Genomic DNA, 26,887 nt, shown 5'->3' on the forward strand with positions numbered 1-26,887 from the left:
TAGGTGCATGAGAGCCAGACGAAAGGGAGGTGGGGAACTTCCAGGGGTTGGGAGTGGGAGACTGGCTTTGTGGGCAACCTTTCAGGGGATAATCCATAAAGCAGAACTTTGATGTGTTCACCCCGAAGGCCTAGCTCAGGGTCTGCACACGGCTAAGTGAGAGGTGACTCTTGGAGATGCCTGAGGGGCGTCTCTCAGTGAAAACCCAAGGGAAACGTGTGGTCAATACAGGAAGGTGGGGTTTGGGAATATCCTTGTCTTCAGCCCTGGTCGGGGGACAACATCCAGGCGGGGGGCTGGCGCCCTGTCCCTGGGCTTCCAGCCTCGGGGGCTGGGCTAACACTTGTAGGAAGAGCTGCTCCCAGCCCCTAGCTTCATGCTGGAACCCCGCCCGCTCACACAGCCCAGCAGCCCCTGGGGCTCGCAGGGGATGTAGACTTCACCGGTGCCCACGACGCTGCAGCCCCCGCTGGTCTTGAGGACCCCGGTGCCCCCTGGGCAGTAGTCGGTCCTCAGCACGGGTGTGCTGACCACACACGGCTCGTAGAGGACTGCGCCTTTGGAGCTGCTCACGGCTGTGGGAACAGGGAGGGATGCTCAGGGTCCTGCAGCGTGTGGCTCGAAGGGCATGGCCCTGAAACCTCTCAACCAGGCCGTGCCCCCACCTGCTGCCACTCACCAACAACGACACTCCCATTCCAGCCACCCGCTTCCCACACCAGCCACAGAAAGTGCTTAGAAGCTCTCCTCTTTCTCCAGGGCCTTGGCTTCTGCTTCATGCTCTCAGTTTCTACTTGTCTGAACCTGCTTCAAAACTGCTTTCTTCAGAGAGGCACCCCCTTGTCATGATGGTTCCCGGCAGCTTCCAGGCCCCAAAGCACTGAGGCCCAGCTGCATCTCTGCTCCTAATATAATTCTGACTCCCAAAGTTAAGTACAGCCCCTCCATCTGACCAGGAGCTCCTGGCAGACAGAGCTCTTCCCTGGGGTGGGGAGGGCATGCTGATGTCTGGGCCGGGGCGGTGTGGTCTGTCCTTGTTGGCTTGATCAGTCCCTAGGACCCCAGAGCCCCAGGGGAGTGCGCATCTACTCACAGATATTCACGGGCCCAATGCCTTCACACAGCCTGGAGGGAGAGGAAAGAAGACACAGGTAACTGCATGGAGAACAAGGTGGATAAACGTGGGACACCCCTCCTCCTGCCCATGCCACCGCCACTACTGAGCACTATGTTCAGGGGGAGGGCCTGCGGATTCTGGGCCGTTTGGGACTTTCCCTGACTGCAGGACAGGCAATCCCACCCGCAGCCGCAGCAGCGACCAGAGGGAGGAGGGAGAATGTGCCCTTGGTGCGCAGCCCGGACTCACCTGTGCTCCTCGCCCTCCAGCAGCCGCCTGTAGGTGGCGATCTCGATGTCCAGGCCCAGCCTGGAGTTCATCACCTCCTGGTACTCCTTGAGCAGGCAGGCCATGTCCTGCTTGGCCTTCTGCAGGGCCTCCTCCAGCCCCGCCAGCTTGCACTTGGCATCACTGAGGGCCGCCTCGCCCTGCTGCTCCGACTGGGTCACTGCGGCCTCCAGCTTGCAGCGCTGGGGGAGAGGGCACAGCAAGGCATTACTGGGGGCCCCGGGAGCCCTAGGCTGACTCTCAGAAGAACAGGGAGAACATGGTCATTGGGAGATAATAAAAAATACATATATTGGTCTCTGCCCCCAGTTCCTGGCACAGAACTCCTAAATCCTTGTAATTTCCCAAGTGATAAAGAGCATTAGGAGCACCTTCTGATTTAATATTTGGTCTTTGACCCTGGGTTCTGACACAGAGTTCTCTAATCCTTTGGGATTCCTGGATGCTGGCAACGTCTTTTGTTCTAATGAGGTGACTCTGGGTGAGTCCTCGATGGCTCCTGGATGGGGACTGGTCACCAGAAAAACCAAGCCATGACTAGAAACGGGATTTTCAGCCCCACCCACCCATTACCGGAGAGAGGGGAGGGGCTGGAAATGGAGTTAATAATTGATCATGCCTAGGAGGGGAGACCTCTATAAAATCCCCTAAGTATGGGGTTCACATGGCTTCCAGGTTGGTGAACATGCAGAGGTGCTGGGACATTCATGTGCCCAGAGTGTGGCATAGAAGCTCCGTGTCCTTCCTGCCTACCCTGCCCTATGCGTCTCTTCTATCTGGGTGTTCATCCATGTTCTTTATCATAGCCTTTTATAACAAACTGCTAAAGAGTAAGTAAATTGTTTCCTGAGTTCTTTGAGCCACTCTAGCAAATTAATCGAACCTGAAGAGGGGATCATGGGAACCTCCGATGTAGAGCTGATGGGTCAGAAGTGCAGGTGACAACTTGGACTCGTGGTCAGCATCTGAAGTGGGGGCAGCGGGCTGGGACTCTTACCCTGTGGGATCTGACGCTCTCTCCAGCTAGACAGTGTCAGAGTTGAGTTGAACTGTAGGACACCAGCTGGGGTGGCATAATTGGCTGGGTGAATAGCTTTGTGAGTGTGGGTTAGGAGGAGGAAGGAGATTTCCTTCACAGTCATGGGGACATGCCAGATTCAAAGCTGCTGTGCCTCTCAGCCTAGGATTGTGACATCTGGTTCCTTCTGAAATGTCGGACCACTTCTGTCTATAACACCTCAAGGAGATCTGAGCAATTTCTTTGGGGCTAATAGATTTGAAGGGTCTGGCTGGTCTTCACCAGCCTAGGAGGACAAAGTGGGTCTGCATTTATGGACTCCTGGGAGTCATCTGGAATTTCAGGATCACAGGACTGGAGTCTTTGGGTTAGAAGTGGCCATGGCAGCCATCTTTTCTGTGCCCCCGACGAGGGGAGCACCCTTGCTATTTCATCTGGGACTGAAAGTTGCCTAGAGTCTCTCGGGACCTTGCTGTTTCCCTAGGCTGCTGCTGCTGTTGGTCAGCTTTCGTAGAAAGGGCTTGTTCCCTCATAAGCGAGGGGCACAAGTTCGTGCCCACTTCCAGGTGCTCCCAGGGAGAACGGACGTACCCCCAGGACCAGCAGTGAGCCAGCCTGGGATGGGACCTCACGACCACGGCTTTCTGGCCTCACCTGGGCTTTCACATTCTCAATTTCTTGCTGAAGCCGCTGGATCAGCTTTTTCATTTCCAGGATCTCATTCTTGCGGTTGCGGAGGTTGTCACCGTGGCTCCCGGCTGTCAGCCGCAGCTCCTCATACTGCCGGGAGAGGGACAGGCGGGTCAGAGCCCTGGGCACCCACACCCACACGGCGGCGCCTTGCAGCCCCCTGTTCTCACCGTCCGGAGTCTCTCCTCCAGGGATTTCCCAGCTCAAGGCTCTCTGGATTCTTATGCTTGTTCTGTTCCCCATCCCCTTTCTATTTCTGGTCAACTTTGGGGTCCTTTTCTGGGCTGCTTCTTATTTCCTTCCCCAGCCCTGAATATTCAGGCTTATTAAATGCTCCTCTAAGCTCTCCTTTTCTCTGTTTAGCTGTTCTGTGGCTTGTCTTTTTCTCCCTAGCCCAGAGCCCCAGGGTCTTCTGAGGGCTCCTTCCCCTTTAGAGTTCCCTCTGGACCTTAGAAGGGGTTTCTGTGCTCAGCCTGGGATGCCTGACAGATCTGGGAGTGAGGACAGACCACATTTGCCTCACCAGGGTGGGTATCTTCCTATATTCTCCTTCAAAACAATAGAAAACAAAATGCAGTGTTACTTCCTACTTTGACTTAACATTTTCTTAAACTTTTGCTGCTCCAAATTCAATTTCTGAATATGTTTTATAGATTTACATCTATAGATTAAAAACAATTAGCCAACTTTTCTGCATATAATGGATGGGAGCATTTTGCATAGAGAAGGCAAAACAAGTGATAAGCAAATCACTCTCTTTGGCTCTTTTGTCGTTTGGCTGTTGTGACAAAGCCTGCAGCTGCCTTAGCAATATGTGCTCTCCTCATCTTCCAACAGAATTCTGCTTTTATTTGGGGTGGCAGTGAGCCCAGATAAGAGAATATTTCTTGGCTTTTTCATTAATGAGATCTATTGGTAACGCTTCCAGGAAAGCTGTTTAAAGTGGGGGATGACCCAGTTGGCGTGTTTCTTTTTCCTTGTGTTCTTCCTGCCTGGAATGAGCATGTGAGATTAGCGATATGGCAGCCTTCTTGGGACGTGAGGCAACCGTGAGGATTACAGCAATGTTAAGGATAGCAGAATAGAAAGCGAGCAGGAGCTTGTGTCCCTGACGGCAACAGAGAACTCCCGTGTCATCTGTGGGCAGTCTATTTCTGTAACCTCTTTGAGGACAGGGATGGTGTGACTCTTAGTATCCTCACAGTGCCACACACCTCAGTAAGGCCATCCTTCCCTGGCCACCCTATTTAAAACCTCATTCCCACAACACTCCCTGCACTTCATGCTGATTGATTTTCTTCAAAGCGCATGCCACCATCTAACGTACACCCACCTACTGATTCACCTTGTGTATTGTCAGCCCCTCCACCCCCCCGCCCCGTCCTCTAGAATGAAAGTGACACATAGGCAGGGTTTGCTGTCTATTCAGTCCCCTGCTGGAATCCAGCATCTAGAACAGTGCCTGGCATATGATGGTTGCTCAATAAACACTTGTTGGATGAAGAAATGACCGAGCGAATGAATGCTTCGTGTCTTTCGCCGACAGGGTAGACGAGACGGAGATGATAATATTTGCGAAATCAAATTGCCCTTGGGAGTATCAATCTCCCTCCCAGCAAGCCCCTAATTCCCTCTGTCTGGGGCCGCTTTAATGACCGCTCCTGCCCTACCATCAGTACCCACTGCACCATTAGCCTCCCTCGCGCCCTGAAGCCCAGGGCCCTCTTTGCAGTCATTGCCAATTAGTGCTTCTCGAGTACTGCCTAGGGGAACACTTCCAGTGTCGGTGCGTGGGTAAAGCTGGGACGCCCCGGCACCCTGATGACAGGCCTGGGCTGCCCATGGGGTCCCCTCCCACATCCTCTGCAGGGACCGGCCCCGGAGCCTGGCAGAAACAACAGGACCCAGGGTTTACGGGATTCCCTGTGGTTGTGGTGTGAAGCGGCCCTCATTATCTTCTCACTCATTCCCTAGGGGAGGGGGGTCTGGGGTCCCAGCCCGGCCCTGCCCGGGCCTCACCCGGCTCTGGTACCAGGCCTCGGCTTCGGCTTTGCTGCGGCTGGCGATGTCATCATACTGGGCCTTGATCTCGGCAATGATGCCTTCCACGTCCAGGTCCCGGCTGTTGTCCATCTTCACAATGACGGAGGTCTCGGAGATCTGAGACTGGAGCAGGCAGATCTCCTGGGTGGGGGGCAGGTGGGAATGCGTGAGCATTTAGAGGATAAAGGTGGAGCGGGGGAGGGGGAAAGCAGCTCTGACCTTCCCAGAGCAGATTTGCACAGGACTTTGCAGAGCTGTCCTGAGCCTTCCATCACCAACCTGTTCTTCATCCCCCCTCTAGTCACGCAGACCCAAGAGCCAAGGTCTGGGCCCTCTGACTTCTGGGGGTCTCACTGCCTGAGAACCAGCTGCCCGTGCTGATTTCTTCCCGTGCTCACTTTTGAGGCAGCTTGCCCCGGACTGTACCCTCTGGCCGGAGCTCTCCCACTCCATCATGCCCATGGCACTGGCCCCTGACCGAGCCCCTGTGGGCAGTGGGGCTGCAGGTACCTCCTCATACAGGCCTTTTAGGAAGTCGATCTCCTGGACCAGAGCCTCTGCGTTGGTCTCCAGGTCAGCCTTCATCAGGAAGGCCGTGTCCACATCCTGCGGCCAGAGCAGGGACAATGATAACTGGGGCCAGGGGAACGTGTAAGAGCCACCCTCTCCTCCCACTGGGCCACCTCCCAGGCAAGCCAGTGGCTGGTGTGGGAACCCCGTGTAGGCGCATGCGGAAGTGAAAAGGCGACAAAGCCAAGGATGGAGGGAGGAGCCCCAGCCCCAGGACCCCATGCCTGGGCCTGGCACCCTGATAGGGAAGGATCTGACAGAGTGGGTTTTGAAGGAGCCTTGAATACAGCTTCTCAGAGCCCTCTGTGTGGTGCATGGGCCATAGAACACCTCGGTGTCTATCTGAGAAACCATCGCTATTGTTTTCAGCTTTTGTGGTTGGAGTCAGAGGTTTTGTTTGATTTTTGATGGGGCATTACCTCTATCTCCAACTTCTCGGGCAGGTGTAGACACAACCCTAACCGGGTTGGGCCCACATGAGTTGGGAGGTGGAGGCCAGGTTGATCACTGCCCTTCTGCAAGAAGTGGGGAACGGCTGGCTTTCCTCTGTCCCAGGGTCGGTAGGATCGGCCCTGGGCTCTGAGGAGGGGAGAGGCCCTGCTGGGGGGTGGGTGGGCTGCAGACACGTTTGGATTCGGTCAGGGGCTGAGTGTGGTGAGGCCACCTGGGCCAGCTCAGGGGGCCTTCTCTCTCCCTGTGCCGCCCTCCCTCACCTTCTTCAAGGCGACAAACTCATTCTCAGCACAGGGCCGCAGGGAGAGCTCCTCTTCATACCTGGTGGATGGGCAGGAAAAAATATTTTAGTCTGGCTTGGGGATTCAGAAGTAGCCTTGGTATCCAGCCTGAGGGAGGGAGCCTGGGGGGCAAATCTGCCTCTCACTGACTTAATGCCCTAAGGAGTCGCCGGGCCTGGCCCCCGTCGTCACTGGACACCTCCAGCCCCTCCAGCCACCCAGGACAGATGGTTGTCATCCTAGCCTCTCGTTAGCCACTGTGCATGCTGACCTCCCTCCCCACTCCCTAGTAGCCTGTTCCTGTGATTAATCATCTTCTGGGAAGTCCTTCTTAAGGCCACTTTCATTCTATCTTGCTGTGAAGGAAGCCCACATCATCTAGTTGTTTCTTCTGGGAAGGTGGTGAAGAGTTGGCTGCCTTCTCTGAGTTGTTCTCAGATTTGGCTGCAGACACTGAAACCCCAGCCTGCCCTGTGCCCTGCCCGCCAGTGGAGGTCTGAGCCTGGCCTCTACTTGCAGAGGTAGCAATTACCCACTTTACCAGAGCCGTAGAGACAGCCCGGCCACCTCTAGGCTCCGAGGGAGCTCCTCACCCACTCCCTGTCTTCCTGGGCAATGGAATCAGGGCCAGGGCATTCAGTCTGGCTGGGATGACTCAGTCTGATAAGTGATATTGATCCATTAACATCTTCACTGTGCTTCCTGACGCCCATCCTTCCTTATTCCAGCAGACCTCGGCCTCAGCATGGGCCCTGGGAGCTGGAGCCTTCTACCTGGGCGTGAATCCCAGCTCGGGCAGGTGCTAGTCATGTGACTTTGGGGAAGGGACTTGGGTGAGGGACTTCTCTGTGCCTCAGCTTCATCATGTACAGAATGAGAATGACCCTAGTCCAGCCTCACGGAGCTGCCGTGAGCTAATGCATGCACTGGTTAGTGTCTGCCAAGCGCTGGGCTGCCCTGGCACGGGGTGCAGGCTGCATAAGCGTTGGCTGTTACTATCAAACCAGCATTTGGTGTCATCCTTCTTCCCCCCGCTTTCCCCGTCCAAAGTCTCCATCGTGAGCTGCAAACCACGTCTCCTGCCCACCTTGTATGTTACCCGCCAAGAAAGGCATTGCTCCAGCTGAGAGGGCTGGCCTTGCCACATCTCGCCTGTCACGGTCTGCTTCAGTGGTCTTCTCTCACTTGGCACACTCTGGCCCTTCTTGTCACCTGCTCCTGTCCCTTTCCCTTTTCTGGGATCTACTCTGGACTCCCTTTTTGTAAGGCCCAACTAGAATGAAACTTCATGGCCCCGAGCAAATGGCACCTCCTTCAGGAAGCTTTCCTGGGCCCCGTCTGCGCCCTCACTGTCTGGGCATTCCTCTCCGCTTCTGCCTTGTACCCCATCGTGACAGTTTGTGCGCATGGAGGTCTGTGCTGGACCAGGGGATCTTGAGGGCAGGAGCCAGCTCAGCACAGTGTTTGGCACCAGGAAGGCATAAGACTGACACCTGCAGCACGAGTGGCCCCCACGTGGCTGCATTCCACTGACGCACATCCCTTAGGAACTGTGGCTCTGAGCCTGCTTGGACAGCTTCTTGTCATGGAGATGTGTCTCTCTCAACCCTCCCCCACCAACATGTGCTCCCATGGACCCTGGACCCAGAGACACCCACCTAGGACCCATGAGGCCATTTATCCAGGCCTCAAGCCTCTTGCAGGCACGGGACCCAGCAGCCTGCAAGCTCCTAGTTAGCATCTGTTTCTCAGCTACCTTCTCCTTGGAGGCAGGCCGGGAGCTGCCCTCAGGGAGGGCAAGTCTAGCAGGACACCTGACCTTAACCATAAGAGCTGGGGACGTAGAGCCCTGGTGGTGAGCGGAGGGGTGATGGCTTCCAGCTGTGGACTCGAGGTCCAGGAGCTGAGTATCAGGGAGTGAGGGAAAACGTGGGCCAGGTTAGCTTGGATGTGGTCCCAGGAGGTGCCGAGAGGGGCTTATCAGGAGGAAGGGGCAGTGGGAGTAAAAGCTTGGAGGGAAGAGGGTTTGGGGGCCTGTTTGCGGAATAAGACGTGGTTCTGGATCTGAACGGGGATCGATAGAAGATGCAGCAGACCAAGTGGTAGAGCGGAGCCCTGGAGGGCAGGAAATGGCAGGAGAAAGAACTAGTACTACAGGGAGCTGAGGAGGGCCTTATTGAGGGAGGGCGGCGGAAACGGAGGTGAAGACAAATACACAAGTTCAGACCTTCTACCGCGCGCTCGACTGAGTGTCAGTTTCCTGGGTGTTCTGCCTGTGTTATCCCACTGCACTCTTGCTCTACCTAATCCATGAAGTTGGACACTTCCCACTGTAGAGATGGGGAAACCGAAGCCCAGGCTGTTGATGGAGCTTGCCTCAGGTTCCCTGGTGGGGTGAACGTGGGACACACTCACTTTTTCTTGTAGCTTTCCAGCGCGTCCTGGAGGCTGCAGAGCTCAGACTCCAGCCTGGCCCGGTCCCCTGCCACGCAGTCCAGCTGCCGCCGAAGGGCGGAGATGTAGGCCTCGAAGATGGGCTCTATGTTGTTCTGGCAGCACCTCTGCTGCTGCATGAAGTTCCACTTGGTCTCCAGCAGCTTGTTCTTCTGCTCCAGGAAGCGCACCTGCGGCCAAGAACAGGACGTCACGGAGAGCAAGGGAGCCTGGGGACCGTGGCTGGGAGACGGTAAGAGGTGACGGGGTGGGTGGGCAATGGGATCAGCGTGTGCTCTTACTCCCAACACACTGCTGCCAATGGGCTAATATTTTTAGATAAGGCTCTCGGCGTAGCCTGGCACCTGAGGATGTCTCCGTGAATCCCCTGCCCAGGGGAGCTTTTATAAGACCTTCACCTTCCACCCAGGGGTCGCACGTTGTTATGGGAGGAGTACTGTCCCAATAGGCCTGGGACAGGGCCACCTTCCAGCCCTGCCTGCCAAGCCTTGCAACCTCGGCCAACACATCCTGTCCCTTTAAGCCTCGCTCGGCTTCCTAAGGTTCCTGCTTCGTGTTGTGTCTGGGAAGCACTTCAGGAATCTTCATGCTAATGCAAACTGCTCACAGGATGCCTGGGAGTTCAGGCTTTCTTTGGTCACAGCCCAGGGGCACTCAGGGGATGTCAGATCAAAGGCTTGGTCCTAGGACTCTAAGCTCTCTCCCCCGACTCTGAGGCACCCTGTGTGGTTGCGTCCAAAACATGTCCCTGTCACGGGAACATGGAGAGCTACCCGCCAGCTTTTCCCTTTTGGTGGCTTAGAAACCGAGATGAGGAGACCTGAGTGAGCTGATCACGGCAACCCCCTTAGCCATTGGCGGAGGGAACACAGTGTCCAATCCTTGAAAGCAATCTGCAGAGGGAGAAATGTTGCCCTACTTCTGGTCGACGGCCGCATCACTGGGGCGGGGAGGAGGGGGGGAGCTCCCAGCCTCAGGAAGGTGGTGTGATGTTGCTGAAGGTCAGAGCCCAGAACTTAATGAGCTTTAAAGATAAAACTGTAAGTGAAACAGTTCCCATTTACTGAACTAAGTTTCTTTTTGGAGCACTTTTACCTATCTTACCTCCTTTGACTGCCCACCACCAAGTCCCCCTTCCCCACCGGGCAGCAGGGGCCCCGAGGCTGAGGAGTGAGAGGTTTGCACAGGGCCTCAGGACAACAGTCAGGAGTGGAGCCAACACCAGGGCCCAGGCCTCCTGACTTCTGACCCAGGATTCTTTGCCCTACAGCTGGGGGCTCAGCAGAAACACTGGCTCAGCCCCTGATCCCAGGAGCCTCCCTGGGGTGTGGGGACAGGTGCAGAGGCAGCTGCTCGGAGTTCCGGGATTGGCCAGGTCAGTGCCTTTCAAAGGCCGCACACTACCCCTCCCTGTAGCCTTTGGGAGCTGTGGCTTTGGGGACAGCAACCGTGTGCTCCCAGCTCTGACTGCTCCATCTTCTCCTCACACCAGGCCTACTCTGGTGGCAAATCTGGGGTCACGGGGCCCATCCCTGCCTCCAGGCCCAAGGCTCTCACCCCAGCTCAGGCACTCAGAAGGCGGCTCTATTGTCACAGCCTCCTCTGCCTCGTTGGTTTTTCTTTTCAGTACCTATCATTGCTTTGGAAGTTCCTCTTGTAGTCTGACCTCAGGCAGCCCTGGTGATTTTCTCAGGTAACATTCAGAGAGAGATGACAGGAGAGTAAAAAAGAGAACTAGCAGGCAGAAAGGTCTGGTGCTGAGCCTGATTGAAGCAGCTTTCAACGATTAGGGATCATACAGTACAGGAGAGGCGGTCCATCCACCACGCCTTCTCTGTTGCCTCCCTGCCCCAGAGGCAAAGCGCTCTCTGAGTCCCATAGCCCCCCGAGCAGGGCGCCTCCCTGTTACCTTGTTGATGAAGGATGCAAAGCGGTTATTCAGGCACTTGATCTGCTCCTTCTCGTCCCTCTTCACCCTCTGCACGGCCTGGTCGATCTCCAGCTCGAGCGGGACCAGCAGGCTCTCATTGATGGTGACGGGGGCGATGCAGGCCGAGGGCCCACAGGGGACCCCCGCTCGGTATCCGAAGCCAGGCAGGCCACACCTGGAGGCCACCCGAGGCCTCCCGAAGCCCACATTGCACAGGCTCCGGGAGCCCAGGCAGCCCAGGGCGCGGAGCGCCCCCCCGCCCCCGGACCGGCATGGCCCCTTGCTCACTGCATAGTGGGTGACCATCCGGGGGAGGACAGCTGAGCAGGAGCTGAAGTTCTGACCGCCATATCTGGAGCCTGGCTGGAAGGAGCGGCAGGACATCGTGGGGGAGAGGCAGAGAGGAAGCTGGAGGGGAGAGCGCGAGGCCCGAGTTCTCAAGCCAGCCCAGCTTCCCTGCTTTTATCTCGTCGGGGGTGGTGGGCCAGACAGAGTCAAACCCCAAATCACCACTAACAGGTTTATAAGCTTGGGATATTGGCAGTTGCTAAGTACCGAGGTGGATAATTAGGGTAGCGAAGAGCAAAGGGAAGGAGCAATGGGTAGTGTTGCTGTCCTCTTTCCTAGTTTATGGGGGCGATGAAAGGGGCCAACCAGACAGACGTTTGGCATATTGGGTGGCTCAGCTTCAAGGAAAGGGGGATTTAGGACTTTATGCCATTTTGTGGTGGGGAGAGGCATGAATTATACACCCCTGTTGCCCAAGACTAGAGGCCAAATTAACTATGCTTGGGGATGCTCTATTTCCCCAAGGCTGCTTTTCTGCTTTTCTGCCCATGTGCCAGATCCAAGTGCCCTCCATAGGCTCTTGGGTGTTCCTAGAAGCTCCCTGGGAGGGAGGCTTTTGAGGTGGGAGAAGCCTCCACAAGCAGGTTGGGCCCGGCCCCTCCTCAGGCCAGGAGGGTGTTGGCTCTGGCTCAGAACCACTAAGGCTCCTGACACGGATTCTTGTCTCTGGGGCCCGTTTAGTCCAAAAAAAGCCTGCAGGGGGCTCAAGAGGAGATGCTTTGTGCTGGAGGAAGGGAGAGGAAGAGATGCTTTCCCCAAGACCCTTTGGACCCTCAAAGATGCATTGATGTCAGCCATTAGGTTGACACTATTGTGTCACTAGCCGTTTGCCTTTTGTCCCTACTCCCCGAGTAGACAGAGCCTGCCGTAATCTGAGGACATATCCGGGGACCGTTGTTGCCCTCAGAAATTGCTCAGATGGATGAGGGATACCGGCTCCCTTCCCAGCACCCAGGTCACAGCTCTTTGGAGATGCTTGAAATACCCACCGTCCCTAATTCCCTTCCCTCTCCCTTTCCATCAGTTCTATCCATGAGACCTCTGCAGTTGCCGACTGTCTTTCCCTGCCATACTGGCTTTTTTCCCAGGTCACAATTAAGCCAATGATAATAATAATAATAATAATAATAATAATAATAATAATAACATTTATTGGGCGTTTACTGAGTGCTGGGACCACGTCAAGCTCTACACCCACGATCTCACTTAATTGCATGATGGCACCATGATGTAGTTTCTGCTTTCCAGATGAAGAACGTAAGGAGCAGAGTGATTAATTAAGTACCCCGAACCACGCAGCGCATCTGTGGTAGGCTGGGATTCGATCCTATTCTTCCTGTCGTCACCGTGCTCTGCCGCTCTGATGGAGAGAAGCTTGGTTGAGAATGGGGGTCTCCTGCCGATATGCACTATGTCTTCTGTGATCCACCTGAAGATTAGGAGCCTGGAGCTCCACACTCTCGGTCTAACTGTTCTGTTTCACTGTCCCCTTCTTCTTAGTCTTGACTTTGGGTCCTAGAATGCTGGGGAGGGAAATTGGGGCTTGGGCGGGTCAGGGCTGTCACAGGAGGCCATGGGCAATGGTGGGAGGCAGAGGGGAGGTGGGGTGGGTCTTGTTGCATGATGGCAGGAGAGGGGGATTCCCATTCCGTCTTGGGTTAAGCATCACAGAAGTGGGCCTAGGAGACGGTGTTAGAGGGGGTGGTGACAGTAAGAAGCCAGACCGCAGAGTACCCCTCACCACTCCAAGGCCAGAGCATGGTGCAATGACATGTTGGGTCCCCGGGAGCTTGGGACCAGAGCTGGGGGTCAGCGAGTAGGATGGTTGGCTGGATCTGTTGTGGGCGGAAGGCACCTGCTTCCAGAGAACACCGGTTCCAAGGCCGCCCTCTGAATGTGAGAGAAGACACGGACTCTACTAAGACCTAGAGAGCTCAGTGACACTTTATTGAAGCGATATCAGGAAATAGGCAGGCATGTGGAGCAGGCAGTTCAGGAGGGTTTGAGACGATCAGAGCAGGGTGACCTTTTTTCTGACTTCATATCTCTCCTGTCTTCATGTCCACAACTGGCAGCCAGGCCCTGCTGGCCTTTGGAATGCATTTTGGTCTTGAATGCATGGCAGGTCTGTGCCTACACGGCTCCCCTCTTCCACCACTCCTCTACCTCTGCTCCCTTCCCAGGCCGAACAAGCATCCTCTGAGAGTGAGGAAAGATGCTGGAGGAAGGACTGCCTGTCTCCTGAGTCTGCCCTCTTAGGCTTTCCCTGTGGGGCAGGGGGTTTGGTGGACTGTCTTAAGAGTGTCAGTTCTAGCCAGGCCTGGGGCACAGACAAAGCCGCACTGCAGACATGTCAGAGACAGGGAGATAGAAAAAGAAAGATCAGGAGAGAGGGAGCAGGGGATATATTGCCAAACGGATGAGTGGGAGAGGAAGAAAAGAGAGAAGTGAAGGAGCAAAGGGGGCGGGGTGGAGAGAGGAGACACACAGGGTGGTGACGGCGGAGGAGAACAAGGAGGGAGGGGGGAAAGAGCAAGGTAAGAAGGAAAGAGAACTTTCCAGAAAAGAGACATGGCTACCACAGAGCAAGGAGAAAGACTCCTGAGCCTGGAGGATTGTTCTGCGGGAGGATTCTCCCAGGGCCATTCTAACAGTCTGACTGGGCTCCTTTTCCTGGTGCCTCTGCTGCCCGGCCTCCTTCCCACGCATGGCCTGAGCCTGCCTCCCTCCCACTCAGCAGCAGGGCGGTTCTGTGTGGGACGCTAAATCTAATATTGGCTTAAATGAGGCAGATTTGAAAGGAATTCAGCTATGAACTATCATGGAATGTAGCCCCAGGCCATGGAGAATTTTTGTGTTCTTGATAAAATCATTCTATTCTAGTATGAATAAGCGACTTGGTCATATTTTGAAGGGTGTTGATTTCTTATTCCAATATTCTGTTGGTGGGAGTTGTCAGGGGAAGTGGCTGGGGGCCTGGCAGGGGGCAAGACGGAAGGAAGTGAGGACACAACATGCCCGTCGGGTTGGCAGCCTTCCCTGGTCGGAGGGGGCCTGCAGGAAAGGGTCCTGTTTGCAGCGAGAGAGCCCACGCATGGGAACTCTGGCCTAGACTACACGCAACTTCTTTGGGGGCACCAAGGTCAATTCTAAGCTCCCCCCTCTCCCATAAAGGACGGTGGGTGCCGTGGATCTGGCTCCGGTGGGAAGAGGAAGACCCTACTGCACCCCTGCTCTGGAAGCTGCTGATGGGCTAAGTCCTAGCCCAGGTCTTGGCGCAGAGCAGTTGAGTGGGCGTTAGTTGGAGTGGATGCCTGGGGACCCTGGAGGGCTCTGGGATAAGAAGCAAGGGGGGGTACCTCTGTGGGGACCCGTCTGGAGGCCGAGGGATGGACAAGGTGAACTTAGAACCCACAGGCCACTCCCCACGCCTCCTATTGTTGATTTTGCGCATGGGGCATCAGCAAAGCGGCAGGCCTTAGGGCTGGGGATCGGGCGGAGCCTGAGGGGGGCGGCAGCCCAGGCGGGCGGGCCCTTTAGCTCCTGTAACTCTTCTTGGTGGACGCCGTCTTGGAGATGACGCGCATGCTGGAGCTGCTGCCGCCCATGCTGCGGCTGCTGGTAGAACTGAAGCCGCCCCCGGAGCCGTAGCCCAGGCTGCCGCTGTAGCCGCCGCCTCCGGCCAGGCAGAGGCCGCCGGCCGAGCTGTAGCCTGTGCCCCCGCTGGAGGAGACCACGGCTGTGGAGAGAAGGCACAGGGCACCGCTAGCAGGCTCCTCCGGGTCCCCGGGAGCCCCCCTCCCTGGCTCTAGGCCCAGGAGGGCTCCCTCCCTCAGGGCTTCCTCAGGGAACAGGAATCTCCTGGGGCCAGGGGCCAGGGTCAGAGAGGGTGGGCATGGATCCGCCGCCCCAGCGTGAGCGTCTATATAGTCCATCGCGCTCTCCAAAGCTCTTTCACAGCTGTGACCATGTTGATCTCAACAGACCTGAGAGGACACCATTACTAGGACCACCTCCACTTCCCAGAGGGAAAATGGAGGTGCAGAGACATCAAGGGCCAAGCCCGGGGTCACACCTGCCGTGTCCGTTCCTCAGCTGCACAGGGTTCTCATACCGGACGGGGCATGAGGTCTCGTGTCCTGGGCAGGAGCGTAGGCTCCCATGCTGGAAGAGGCCCGAAGGCCATCCGGGTGAACCTCCCCCAGTTGCAATCACCTCACCGTAAGGCAATGGTTTATAGTAGCCGCCCAAACACGTTCAGTGAGGGGGAGCTCACTACCGTGGGACGCAGCTCCCCACAGCCTGTCAAACGTTTGAAGATGCCTCGTTGACCTCCCCTCTCTGTCCAGTTCTCCAGCTGAAGCATTCTTGTTCCTTTTATCAACTGGTTTCAAGCTCTCCCCCATCCTGGGTTTCTGGCCTTCCTCATGTGCTCTGAGCCACCAGGGGACTAAGGAGACTCTCCTTCTCATGCCCAGGAGTCGCCGCTCCCTGAACGTCCCTTACCCTGTGGGGTCATTCCTGCTCTCCCCTCTGTGAGCTGAGGCCAAGCCATGCTCGACTTGTTTCATTAATTTGCTTTAATTCTAGATATGATTCTTTCCTTTTAACCAGTTTACTAGCCTCTTGTTAGTTGTGTAAGTTTGAATCCTGCCAGAACTAGCTAAGGAATCGCGTTCAGGCTGCAGACCCATCACTCTGCGTGTTGTCCTGTCCTGTGACTGGGGTCCTCTGGGGGCCAGAGTGGAGTCCTTCCTGTGGACAAGGGACCCCACCGGGACTGGCCCTGGGTGGTGAGGTCTCACCACAAGTCTCTCTTGAGTCCACAGAAAGGAAAGGCCAAAGAAGAGGGGGTCTCCACAGAGCCCTTAGGAGGGTCTTAATGACATCCCTGGCCATATCTATCACCAACTCCTTCTTAGTGATGCTAGTGCTTCTGTTTTGATGCCCACTTTTCTATTTTCCCAAGACATTTACTCACAGATGTTCACGGATCCGACGCCTTCCCCAGTGAGTCTGTTGCGGGGGTGGAGAGAAAGAGACATTTCATTTGCTGAGAAGTTGAAGAGCCCTGGGCTCTTGTATTTGCAGCCATCAGCACAGAGCGCTTACGGCGTGCCAGGCCTGTGCTTAGCAAGCCTTTTGTTCATCTAGCTAATATGAATCTGCGGGGGGCAATCTAGAAGAGAGACCAAATCAAAATACATAGAGAAACGGGGAGAGGGATGTGTGTTCACTAGGTGGAGAGGGACATTCAGACTGTAGGCATCTCTGGGCAAACATGGAGCCCCTGAGGCCCATCCCCAGTGTGGCCTGGGGGCTGGGCAGGAATGGCCCTGCTTATGGCCTTCCAGATAGTCATGGGTCACCTCTGCCTGACATTGTCACCCTGACCCTCTGCCCCAGGTCTAGCAGCAACGATGGGAGAGGCTGAGACTGCAGGGCGTCTCTGGGGAGCAGCTGCATCTTAACCTTGTTTCCGGCTTTGGAATTTCTATCTGGGGCCTGACATTCGGGGGCTCTTGGTGTCTGTGGCGTGGGTGCTCTAGTGGCATCTGTTTGAGCCATGGTGGGAGCCATGGTACTTGAGCAGCCATGGTCGGGGAAGGCCCCCCACCTGCACTCCTCGCCCTCCAGCAGCTTGCGGTAGGTGGCGATCTCGATGTCCAGGGCCAGCTTGACGTTCATGAGCTCCTGGTACTTGCGCAGCTGCCAGGCCATGTCCCGCTTGGCCTTCTGCAGAGCGTCCTCCAGCTCGGCCAGCTTGTGCTTGGCGTCCTTGAGGGCCAGCTCCCCGCGCTGCTCGGCATCCGCAATGGCGTTCTGGAGCGTGGCGCTCTGCCGGGGGTAAAAAGGAGTTTGTGAGGTCGCCCACAGAGAATGCAGTAAGATGTGTGTTTAAGGTTAAAAATATGGGAGAATTTCCTGAAATGCATTTCAAGCAAAGGAGGTTGGAGCTTATTATCTTTAAAAATAAGATTAATTGCTGTCCTTCTTGGATAATTTAGCCATAACGGAGAAAATGATTTTGGGAGAGTCCTTTCCGATGCCGCGCTTCTCTGCATAGTTTTGCCTTGTATGCCCCCGGAGGACAGACCCTTCCCTTGAGGAGCAGCTGTTGGGCAGATCTCAGAAAGAAGGTCCCCACCCCCCTGGTGGGGCGGGAGACTGCACAGTTACATTCCTGGACGGTCACTCATCGGGGGAGGCTTCTCTCTGCAGGGGCCGAGTTGGGACCAGGCCCAGGTCTGCCGGTGGGCAGGGGCATCTATGGGATGTCTGCTGGGAGCTCAGCCTTACCTGCTTCTTCAGGTTATCAATCTCGGAGCGCAGTCTCTGCATCATGCGGTTCAGCTCGGAGATCTCCATCTTGGTGGTGCGGAGGTCATCCCCATGCCGGCCGGCAGACCGCTGCAGCTCCTCGTACTGGGGGAAGGGGATGGTCAGGCCAGAGGCGAGATGGCCGTGGCTTCCCAGGGCCCAACAGGCTTCCAGGGTGCTGCTTGGAAGTGCCTCCCTTTGCCCCCACTGCTGCTTTCCATCAGATTCCATCTGCACTGTCTCTTGGCTCTGCCCCTCGCTCTCCATGCCTGCAGGCCCCACCCCACAGCTGGACCCATCCTGTGTCTGGTCTCTCATCCTTCCCCCTCCACATCAGGAATCTTATCCTCACAAGCTCAGCAGCACACGGGGTGCCTGTCAGTCTCTGATTTTTAAGCTTTTTCATATTTGTGGCTCCCCCGCTCAGAGTGTTTGCTCTCTAACCTGGAAAATCTCATTGTGTGGCCCATGTCGAGACTTTGCTCCCAGCCCCTTGGCCACCACCGGCTGCACCTCCCTTCCCTGGACCCAGGAGGCTGAGACTTGCTCTTGTTCCTCCCTTCCCTCTCTGGCTCCTGCTGGCTGGTGCTGTCCAGCTGTCCCTTGTTGGCTTCTATCGGGCATTGGAGATGTGTCCATCCTCCCCCTCACAGAGGATTGACCACCTCCTGCCTTCATCTGGTTGCTCCCCCAGGTCCTGATGGTGCTGCCCGAGGGGTGCTCCCGATAGAGGGTAAGCCCCAGGCTGAATTCATCCCTTTGACCCATCAGACTGGGACACCTGACAGAATAAGCTCTTACCTAATTTGCCTTTGAAATCCCAGTGCTCTAAGATTGTTTCCTGGACTTGACCTTGACGCCTCACCTTGGTCTGGTACCGGGACTCGGCCTCAGCCCGGCTGCGGTTGGCGATGTCCTCGTACTGGGCCTTGACCTCAGAGATGATGCTGTCCAGGTCCGGCTTGCGGTTGTTGTCCATGGACAGCACCACGGACGTGTCGGAGATCTGGGCCTGAAGCTGAGCCAGCTCCTGTGAGGGGGCCCAAACGGAAGAGCTGAAGCAGGGTGTGTGTGTGTGTGTGTGTGTGTGTGTGTGTGTGTGTGTGTGTGTTGGGAGACAGTGTCCAGGCCCGAGAAACAGACCATGGCACCGAGGACCTCACTTGCACTGTTGGGGTGCAGCACCTTGATAGACCCGAAGGGCTGGGAAGGACATTAGGGAGGTCACTGAGTTTACACTCGGGCTTGACCGTCACCTCATCTGCGCGCAGGGAGAAGCCACACGGGGAACTCCAGCTGGCCTCCTCCAGAAGTTACTCCCACTGTCAAGGGAGCGCACCTTGTGGGGACCTGTCAGTGCCGGGCTGGCTCATGTTCTGAGAAAACACAGCCTTTCACACCAAACAAAGAAATCCTCTTGTGACCGAAAACTGAGTCAGAAGGAGCCAGAAAGCTCTGCTCGGTCTCAGTCCTGTTGCCCAACGTGGCTCCTCCCTGCTCCTCAGGGATGGGAAATGGAAATCAGCTCGAGACCGCAGAAAGGGCACCGGAACAAAGCATTCGAGTCTAGAATCTGCCAAGAGGGTTAGATCACTTCTCTGAGTCTCAGAGGGGCTGGTCCTAGCACTGTTTCACACGCTTTCTGCCAGGATTAAATCAATTCATGTCTACATAACACAGTTTTTGAAACAGTAAACCACAATTAATTTGTTAATGATCACTTTCCAGAATCATCTAAGGTGGCGGTTCCCAAGATGGGATCCTGAGACCAGCAGTAGCAGCATCACCTGGGAACTTGCTTGAAATGCAACATTTTGGCTCCTACCCTAGATTCACTGAGTCAGAACTGGTGTTTTGACAAGCGGTCTAGAAGATTCTGGTGCACTTTCAAATTTGAGAATCCCTGGTCCACAGCACAAATCTAGTAAAAAATATTCCTCTCCTTTGTTTATTAATAATTGGTTCATGCATTTGCTGCTTCAAGCAATTATTATTTTGTTGTTGTTTTGCAATGTTTTTCCCACATAGTTTTCCTGGTAGCTGACCTAACTTGAGGGGGGGGTTGGTCTCAGTCCACATGCTTGCAACTGTCAGCATCGCAGTGAACAAGCAGAGGAAAATGATGTCTTTTTTGCCCTATGTGGGCAGCAGGGTGGTCACTGCCCCTGTCCAAAGCCATGGAGCCCATGCTCCTGCTCCCGGAACATGACCCACTTCTGTTGGGCACCAAACATACGCAGTGCACGGGCATATCACCTGTCCTTACCAGGCCTACTTGGGGGCACACAGTGCACCCCGCACCCCATCTCAACCACTCTACCTCACTCGCTCGCCTCCAGCCACCTTGACCTCCTCCTGGCATTCCTGGATCCTCAGTTCTTCCCGTTTCTCATCAGGTATCACCCACCTCCTGCCTGCCACCGTTCCTTGTTTCTCTCCATCCGCCCTACTATGCCTGAAATGGTGTAGTTATTCAATCCTCCCTGTGCCACCTGTCTTCTCCACTGTAATAGAAGCTCCAAGAACTTAGGGGCTTTGTTGTGTCTGCTCAGCACTGCCCTGGCAGCCCCGAAGACAGTGTCTGGCATACGGAAGTGCACGATGATACCTGTCTTCAGGAGAGCCAGGTATTTGTGCCGGGTGCTTCTAGAAGCACCTGAGGGCTCACTAATTGCTGCTTGGTTTGTGAAATTGCATCATTCTGCAGCCTCTCTAGGAAGAGTAGCTGGTAAATTTGAGCTGGGCTGGGTGAGCCAGGATGCTCAGCTACGTCTCGGGAAAGCACGTGCAATTCATCAACAGGCAGTTTTTTTGTCTGACCACCAGCACATGCGTGGTCCAAGTGGTCAAGGTTGAATTTCTTGCCTGACCCCCCAGCTGCTCTAGGGAGCCTCGTTTTGTTCCTCGGTAAGGAAAACAGCATCTGCTCCATGAATTCCAACCTGGGGACGGGGTGGGGAGCAGAGAAGAGACGAGGGAAGGAGCCGGGGGCCTGTGTACCCAGCCCAGGCCCCCAGCCCCTGACACTGCTTACCGCATCGTAGAAAGCTCTCAGGAAGTTGATTTCATCCATTAAGGCATTCACCTTGGCCTCCAGCTCCACCTTGTTCATGTAGGCAGCATCCACGTCCTGGGCACAGAACATGCTGTCACTCTGAGGCCCATTCTTGGTGGGGCAGCCAGCCCCTCTGGCTGGGAGTTAGGCTGGAGAACGTCAGCGCCCAGGGCTGAGGGCGTTTCTTTGTTCCAGGCTCTGGAGTGGAACTTGCAGGATGGCGAAGACTATGTGGGGACCAGGGCTCTCAGGGAATGCTCACCCGCTCCCCAGCTGGTGCCACATGGACAGATCTTAGGTCACATGCATGTGGTGAGGTCAATCCCATCCTGGGCCTGTGGGCCTCGGCTGCCTCTGGGCTCTCCCAGACTCTCCCCAGGCCCTCCTCCTCACACTCTCAGCCCCTTTCTACATTGCACACACCTCTATTCCGATTCCGTTCTCCCTCCGCCAGCTGGTCTCCCCTCCCTCTGCCTGCCCCTGCTGAGCAGGAAGGCCCACCACTCCATGGAGCCGATCCCTGTCCTGCCCCTGTCCTCCTGAGCCTGACTTGATGTCCTGGAGCCTTAGCTCAGCCCAGGGCCCATTTTGCTTGTTTCTCCCTGCAGGGACTCCACATGGGGAGGGGCTGGTGTCGTGATTTATAGCGGGGATTCTGGAGTCCCGGATCCTGACTCACTTCTGATTTTCTGGGTAACGTTGGGTCACTTACTTAACCTGCCTGAACCTGAGTTTTCTCACTTGTAAAGTAAAACCTGCTTCAAAGATTAGCTACATGTATTAAAAGTTGCGAGGCCGCTGGTTTCAGGGTGTTACTGCCAGAAGGGACGCCTTGGGCCTGGGAGCCAGGAGGGAGCAGCTCTGTCCCCTCACCTTCTTGAGCACCACAAACTCATTCTCCACCACTGTGCGCCTGTTGATTTCTTCTTCATACCTGCGGGAAGGATCAAGAAGGGGGTTGTCAAGGTGATCATTTTGTAATATGTAAAAATATGGAATCAGTATGTTGTACGCTTGAAACGAGTATCATATTGTATGCCGATCATAAAACAATACAGAAAAGTGGATGGGTGTTAGGAGCAGGGTTCTGGGAGTGAGGTCTAACAGGAGGGCTGTAGGTGGGTAGGCGGTGTGGGTCTCCAGAACAGCCATGGAGAGTGAGCTACTGGAGCATAGCTCTCCCACTACACACGTGTCCCCACCCCAAGTCAATCACACAACCACTTCTGTCCAAATACAACTCAAGCCCCAAACAACAGTAAAGCAGAACCACCCCTCATTCCTCCTGAGGTTGTCTTTCTTGAGGCTTTGCTCTGTAGAGTGCTGACGTTTCCATAAAGGGGTCAGCAGGCTTCCCTTTTTACCCCCTGGTATTGCCCTAAGCCAAACAGAAGGGAGGAACGGAGGAGTAGTCTGGCCCAAGGCAGACAGCCCCAGGCCTTGGCTGGCTCCTGCACCCTGTGGCACCCTCACGTTGCCTTGCTTAGCTGGACTGAACCACGGAGAGGGAGCAGTCCTCAAGCTAATAGGGGCCCTCCCTCCCCCACCCGCCCAGGCTTCTCATTTTTCAATTTGCCCATAGACAGCAGCCCCTCTCCCCTCCTGCCCCCCACCCCAGGGGCACGTGGAGGTACCCTCTTGCTCACTGAGCTCTGGGAAGGAAGCTTCCCCTCTGCTCTAGGTAACCCATTTCCTCCCCAGCCCTCCTAAGCGTCAGTGAGCCCCACCCTCTTAGCAGCTCTGGGCAGCTGGGGTTTGGGCTTTGTCTCTTCCATCTCCCAGCTGAGTAACCTGGGGCAGGTCACTTAACCTCTCAGAGGCTCTCTCTCATCTCTGAATGGCTTGTTATTTTTTTAAAACCACAAGTACTCCCCCACACTAAGTGTATGTGGGATCGCTTCGCTTTTACGTTGCTTCCACTGTCCAGTAGGATCTGAGAAAAGCTCTTTCCTGCCACTGAATGTTCAGCGCTATGCCTTCTCCAGAGTGGATGTCATTTTCCTTATTGCTTCCTCATGCTGCCTTTTAATGAAATCTGAACATCTTCTCTTCACCTAACTCCATGCAACTGTCCTCACCTTCTGTGTTTTCCAGCTCACAGTCCCTGCCCCTGTATGGGCCTCTTAGGGGCCCTGTCACAGGAACATCACTGTCCATTAACCAGGAGACACTCTTCAACAAATCCCCCATAGTCCTCCCCTGTGCCTCTTTCTTTCTCCACCTTGAGCTTTAGTCTCCTCCTCCAGGAAGCCTTCTTGGACTGAAACACTGTTACTTCATGTTGCATACATGTTATAAATTATCCATCTGCACTTGTTTCTCTTGCCTGTGTCTGCATCACTACACACCTAATCATCCTTATAATAAAAATAGCTAACATTTATTAACAACTTACTATATGCCGGGCACTGGACACCCTACCAAGTATTTCACATGCAAGTTTTGATATGATATTCCCAACCCCTACGAGGTGGGCACTATTAATATCCCCTTTAACAGACAAAGGAACTAGGGTTCAGAGAGTCAGAGGTCATTCAGTTAGTAAGTAGTTGAGCCAAGATTCTAAATCCACTGACTTTAGATCCTATAGTGCTGTCCAAGAGAACTTCCTATGATGATGGAAATGCTCTATCTGCAGCCACTCTGGGGACCCATTATCCACATGTGGCAACTGAGCACTTGAAGTGTGGCTGGTGTGACTGAGGAGCTAAAATTTAAGTTTTATTTAACTGTAATTAATTTAAATTTGAACAGCCACAGGTGGGTGGTGGCTACCATTTAAACTCAACTCAGACCTGAATTCTCATTACATTATACAACTATAACCGAAACTCCTCATCAAGTCACTTATTTTGTTTGGACCAAGAGCATTAGAAATAAATTAAAACAATAAAAATAAGAAGCTGCTTGAATCCATAGGCACGAGCATGCCGTCATGTTTAGTGGGCTGTGTGTGTGTGTGTGTGTGTGTGTGTGTGTGGTTCCATGGAGAAGGCAGCAAATCTGTCTCCTTTTGCTTTGTTCCCGGCCTTGGCCAGGGCTGGGGTGTGTGCGCACGTCGTGTAAGTTAGCAATGGGGCTGAGTTGAACAAATGTGAGAGCGAGGGTCTATGGGTTTCATTCTTAACTCATGAGTTGCCACCTGCACAACACTGGCTAAGTCAGTGCCTGTCTCCGAGCCTGCTGTCCCCATCTGCAGAGTTCATACGGTGGTCGTGCAAACCCCGCTCTTTGTGCCCGCGCCGGTCATCACCATCTCCAGCCCCACCCCTCCCCAAAGCCTCAACATTCTTGGCCACAGGGCCCCAGTTCTTTTTCTGATTCTGCCTCGCTGCCCTGAGGGTGCGTCCTACTGCCTCACTGGACTGGACTCTTGCAGAGAGCGGGGCCTCCCCAGGACCCTCGGGGCATCCGGCTGAGCGTCTGCTCACTTGTTCTTGAAGTCTTCCACCACGTCCTGCATGTTCTTCAACTCCGTCTCCAGCCGCGTCCGCTTGCCACCCAGCCAGTCCAGCTGCCGCCTCAGGCTGCTGATGTAGGCTTCAAACATGGGCTCGATGTTGGCCCTGGTGGTTTTATGCTCCTGCAGGAGGCTCCATTTGGTCTCCAGGACCTTGTTCTGCTGCTCCAGGAACCGCACCTGCCCCGGCCAGAGGGGAGAGACTGTGAGGGCTGCCCCGTAGCAGCCTCCCGGAGAGCTCTGCGACATAGGGCCCCCCAACAGTGCACGGAGGCCCTCCAGGAGCTTGGAGTCCAGGTGGCAGGCTCCTCCTCATCCTCACCCTGGAAGGATCCTGCAACGTAGCTAGCCACCCAAATGTGGGTGCAATGGGCCTGGGAGACAGGCGGTGGCTTGGTGTGGAGGTGGGAGAAGTAAGGAGGACCAGGACCAGAGGGGCCGGAAACCGTCTGCATCCACCAAACCACACTGATGTGCGGTAGCTGAAGGAAATCACTCCACCATCACCTTACTGGGAGGGATTTCGATTCCCATTAAATGGGCAGGAAGTTCCTGGCAGAAAATTTAGTCTGTCCATTTTCTTTCCTATGTGATTTCTCTAGATCTAGAATCTGAACTCAGTTGCCCATGCAGTCCAGGAACGCCGAAATGGGTCACTCTAAAGTCACGTTGGGGGACCTGGGCACAATGCCAGCCATGTCGCCGGCCAGCTGTGTGGCTTGGGCAAGCCGCTTCTGCTCTCTCAGGTCCCCTGTGGCCTTGTGCTACTAGTCTGGTTTGCTTGAATTGCACTCATCTACCTGCTCCTCCGTCTGGGAGGCAGCCTTGGGAATATGTGAAACCTTTCTCCTTACACAAAGTCCTTCCTTTGGGAGTCCGTGGAGTGACACACAGCCTCAGAATGAAGGAACAAAGGAGCCTCCAAAATCTTGGAGATGGCAGTGTGCCTCCAGAGGGCCTTTAACGAATGCCCCTCTTGCCCTTCCCACCTTTTTTCTCTGTTGTCAGAAGGAGGGCAATCCTGACCCCAAGTCCCTCCCTATCACATCCCCTTTTCCCCACATCCCCCTCCAGAGGAACCAAGCAAAGGAGGGCCTGCCTGTTCCCCCCAGAGCCAGTCTGCTGGAAACCTCACATCTGTTGGTGCAAATACAAGGCCAAGTGGGGTGACACGGGTGATTAAATGGAAGAACCCCTGGCTCAACAGTCCCCGGGGTTAGATTGGTGCATTGGAAGATTTGGGACTCTAGGATGAGGCATTCCATAGCCTGTTAGACCTGCAGAGTCACCTTAGAGTCTGTCTGTCCAACCCAACCGAGGCCCAAGAAGTTAGGGGATGTTCTCCTAGCACTAGAGTCTGGGTTGGAAGAGTCCAGCACTCTTCCATCCAGGTCCCATATATGGAGCCTGAACAAGCCAGGTTCCTTGAACTGGTTCTTCCCAGACAAAGCAACCAGCTCAGGTGTGAACCACTGGTAGAACAAAATAGAATAGCTTCTTTCCCCGGACCTGGGGAAATCCTTAGGAGTACAGGCCTTCCTGCAGGGCGCACTCAGGGCTGATGTCACAGCTCAGCTCTCGCCAGAAGAAAAGTGGGAAAGCCGGCCCCTCACCAACCACTCAGCTTCCCCACCATACCCAAGTCACCAGGGAGGTCACCACAGGAGGACTTGTCCCTGTTAACTGTAGGGAAAGGTGACCCCAGCATGATCCCTTTTTGCTGTCTAACTTTAAGCCCAGTACACATTCCCTATCCACCAAAAGAGCAATGGCCTTTCAGTAGGTCAGACAGCTCTGGAGTGTGGAGATGAACATTTTTCTGCTCCCACCTCAACAAGGTGGGAAACTGCTTCCTTCTTCGCTGGGTCAGCAGTCTTCCCAGCCCCCAGGATCGCAGGTCCTAGGCAAGTCCCACTTGACCTCAGAAAAGCACAGAAAGCAGAGATACCCCGGGTTCCTGCTGCTTTCCTGGTGGGGACTCCACTTGCCTCTCACCTTGTCAATGAAGGAGGCAAACTTGTTGTTGAGGGTCTTGATCTGCTCCTTTTCCTCTTTCGCACCCGCTGGAGGGAGGGATCAATCTCCAGGTGGAGGGGGGTCAGGAGGCTTTGGTTGACAGTGACCTCCTGCATGCCCCCAGAGCCAGACATCATCCCGCCTCCAAATCCGTACCCCCCGAAGGCTCCCCCGGCTCTGTAGCCCATGCCTCCGAGACCCAGCCCATAGCTGGCGCCCCCACCCCCGGCCCGGCTGCAGCGATAGCCTCCACTGATGGAGATTCTCTTGCTACCCCCAAAGCTGTGGAGGCTCCTGGTCCCGAAGCTACCCCCAAAGCTGCCCCCAAAGCTCTTCCCGCCCTGGGACACAGAGACAGAGCTGAAGCTAGGCTGGCAGCCTGGGAGGAGGCTGGCCGAAGAAGCACTGAAGTTCTGAGTGCCTCCTGACTTGATGGTGACAGAAGATCGTTGGGTCATGGTGGGAGCCGGTGCCAGTTAAAGGAGGGGCGCAAGTGTCAAAGGGATGAGGAGCCTTCCAAGTCTAGCTGTCCCAGACTCTCCTTGACTTTTATCCCTTCCAAGAACTGGGCTTGGCAGGAGAAGATGAAAGACCACTCTGTTGAGTTCATCTCAATGGCATGTCTGGCCAGCGCCCGTCTTTCTGCCCCCTAATCATCACAGGGAACACCCTACCCAGGGCAGGACCAGGCCTGGGGATTTGGGCCCGGGGCAGGCCTGGGTCCTGAGCCCCCCGCCCGCCCAGGTTCTCAGGCTCACAAGGCAGGCACTCCCACTGTTTCTCAACTGTTCCTCTCTTTGGATTCCCAGGTCTTGGACTCTGAACCCAAGCACTGGATCATGC

At 55.2% G+C, this 26,887-nt stretch overlaps 2 protein-coding genes across 2 annotated transcripts; both read right to left on the reverse strand.

Moving 5' to 3' along the window:
- Nucleotides 1–336: 336 nt before the first annotated feature.
- KRT82 (keratin 82) lies at nucleotides 337–11,228 on the reverse strand. Its single transcript, XM_036096398.2, has 9 exons — nucleotides 10,824–11,228; nucleotides 8,876–9,084; nucleotides 6,440–6,500; nucleotides 5,667–5,762; nucleotides 5,133–5,297; nucleotides 3,078–3,203; nucleotides 1,367–1,587; nucleotides 1,094–1,125; nucleotides 337–575 (listed from the first exon to the last, which is right to left on the reverse strand). Exons 1-9 carry the CDS (start codon nucleotides 11,226–11,228, stop codon nucleotides 337–339), a joined length of 1,554 nt encoding a protein of 517 aa, XP_035952291.2.
- Nucleotides 11,229–13,156: 1,928 nt separating this feature from the next.
- On the reverse strand, nucleotides 13,157–26,502 carry LOC118538437 (keratin, type II cytoskeletal 5-like). Its single transcript, XM_036096395.2, is given in 10 exon segments — nucleotides 13,157–14,931; nucleotides 16,174–16,208; nucleotides 16,810–17,030; nucleotides 17,493–17,618; nucleotides 18,379–18,543; nucleotides 20,548–20,643; nucleotides 21,442–21,502; nucleotides 24,000–24,208; nucleotides 26,024–26,082; nucleotides 26,085–26,502. Coding segments are annotated over 10 exon segments (1,593 nt in total). The 3' UTR covers nucleotides 13,157–14,728.
- Between the last annotated feature and the right edge of the window lie 385 nt (nucleotides 26,503–26,887).

The sequence above is a fragment of the Halichoerus grypus genome, chromosome 6, assembly GCF_964656455.1.
Source record: "Halichoerus grypus chromosome 6, mHalGry1.hap1.1, whole genome shotgun sequence".
NCBI lineage: Eukaryota > Metazoa > Chordata > Mammalia > Carnivora > Phocidae > Halichoerus > Halichoerus grypus.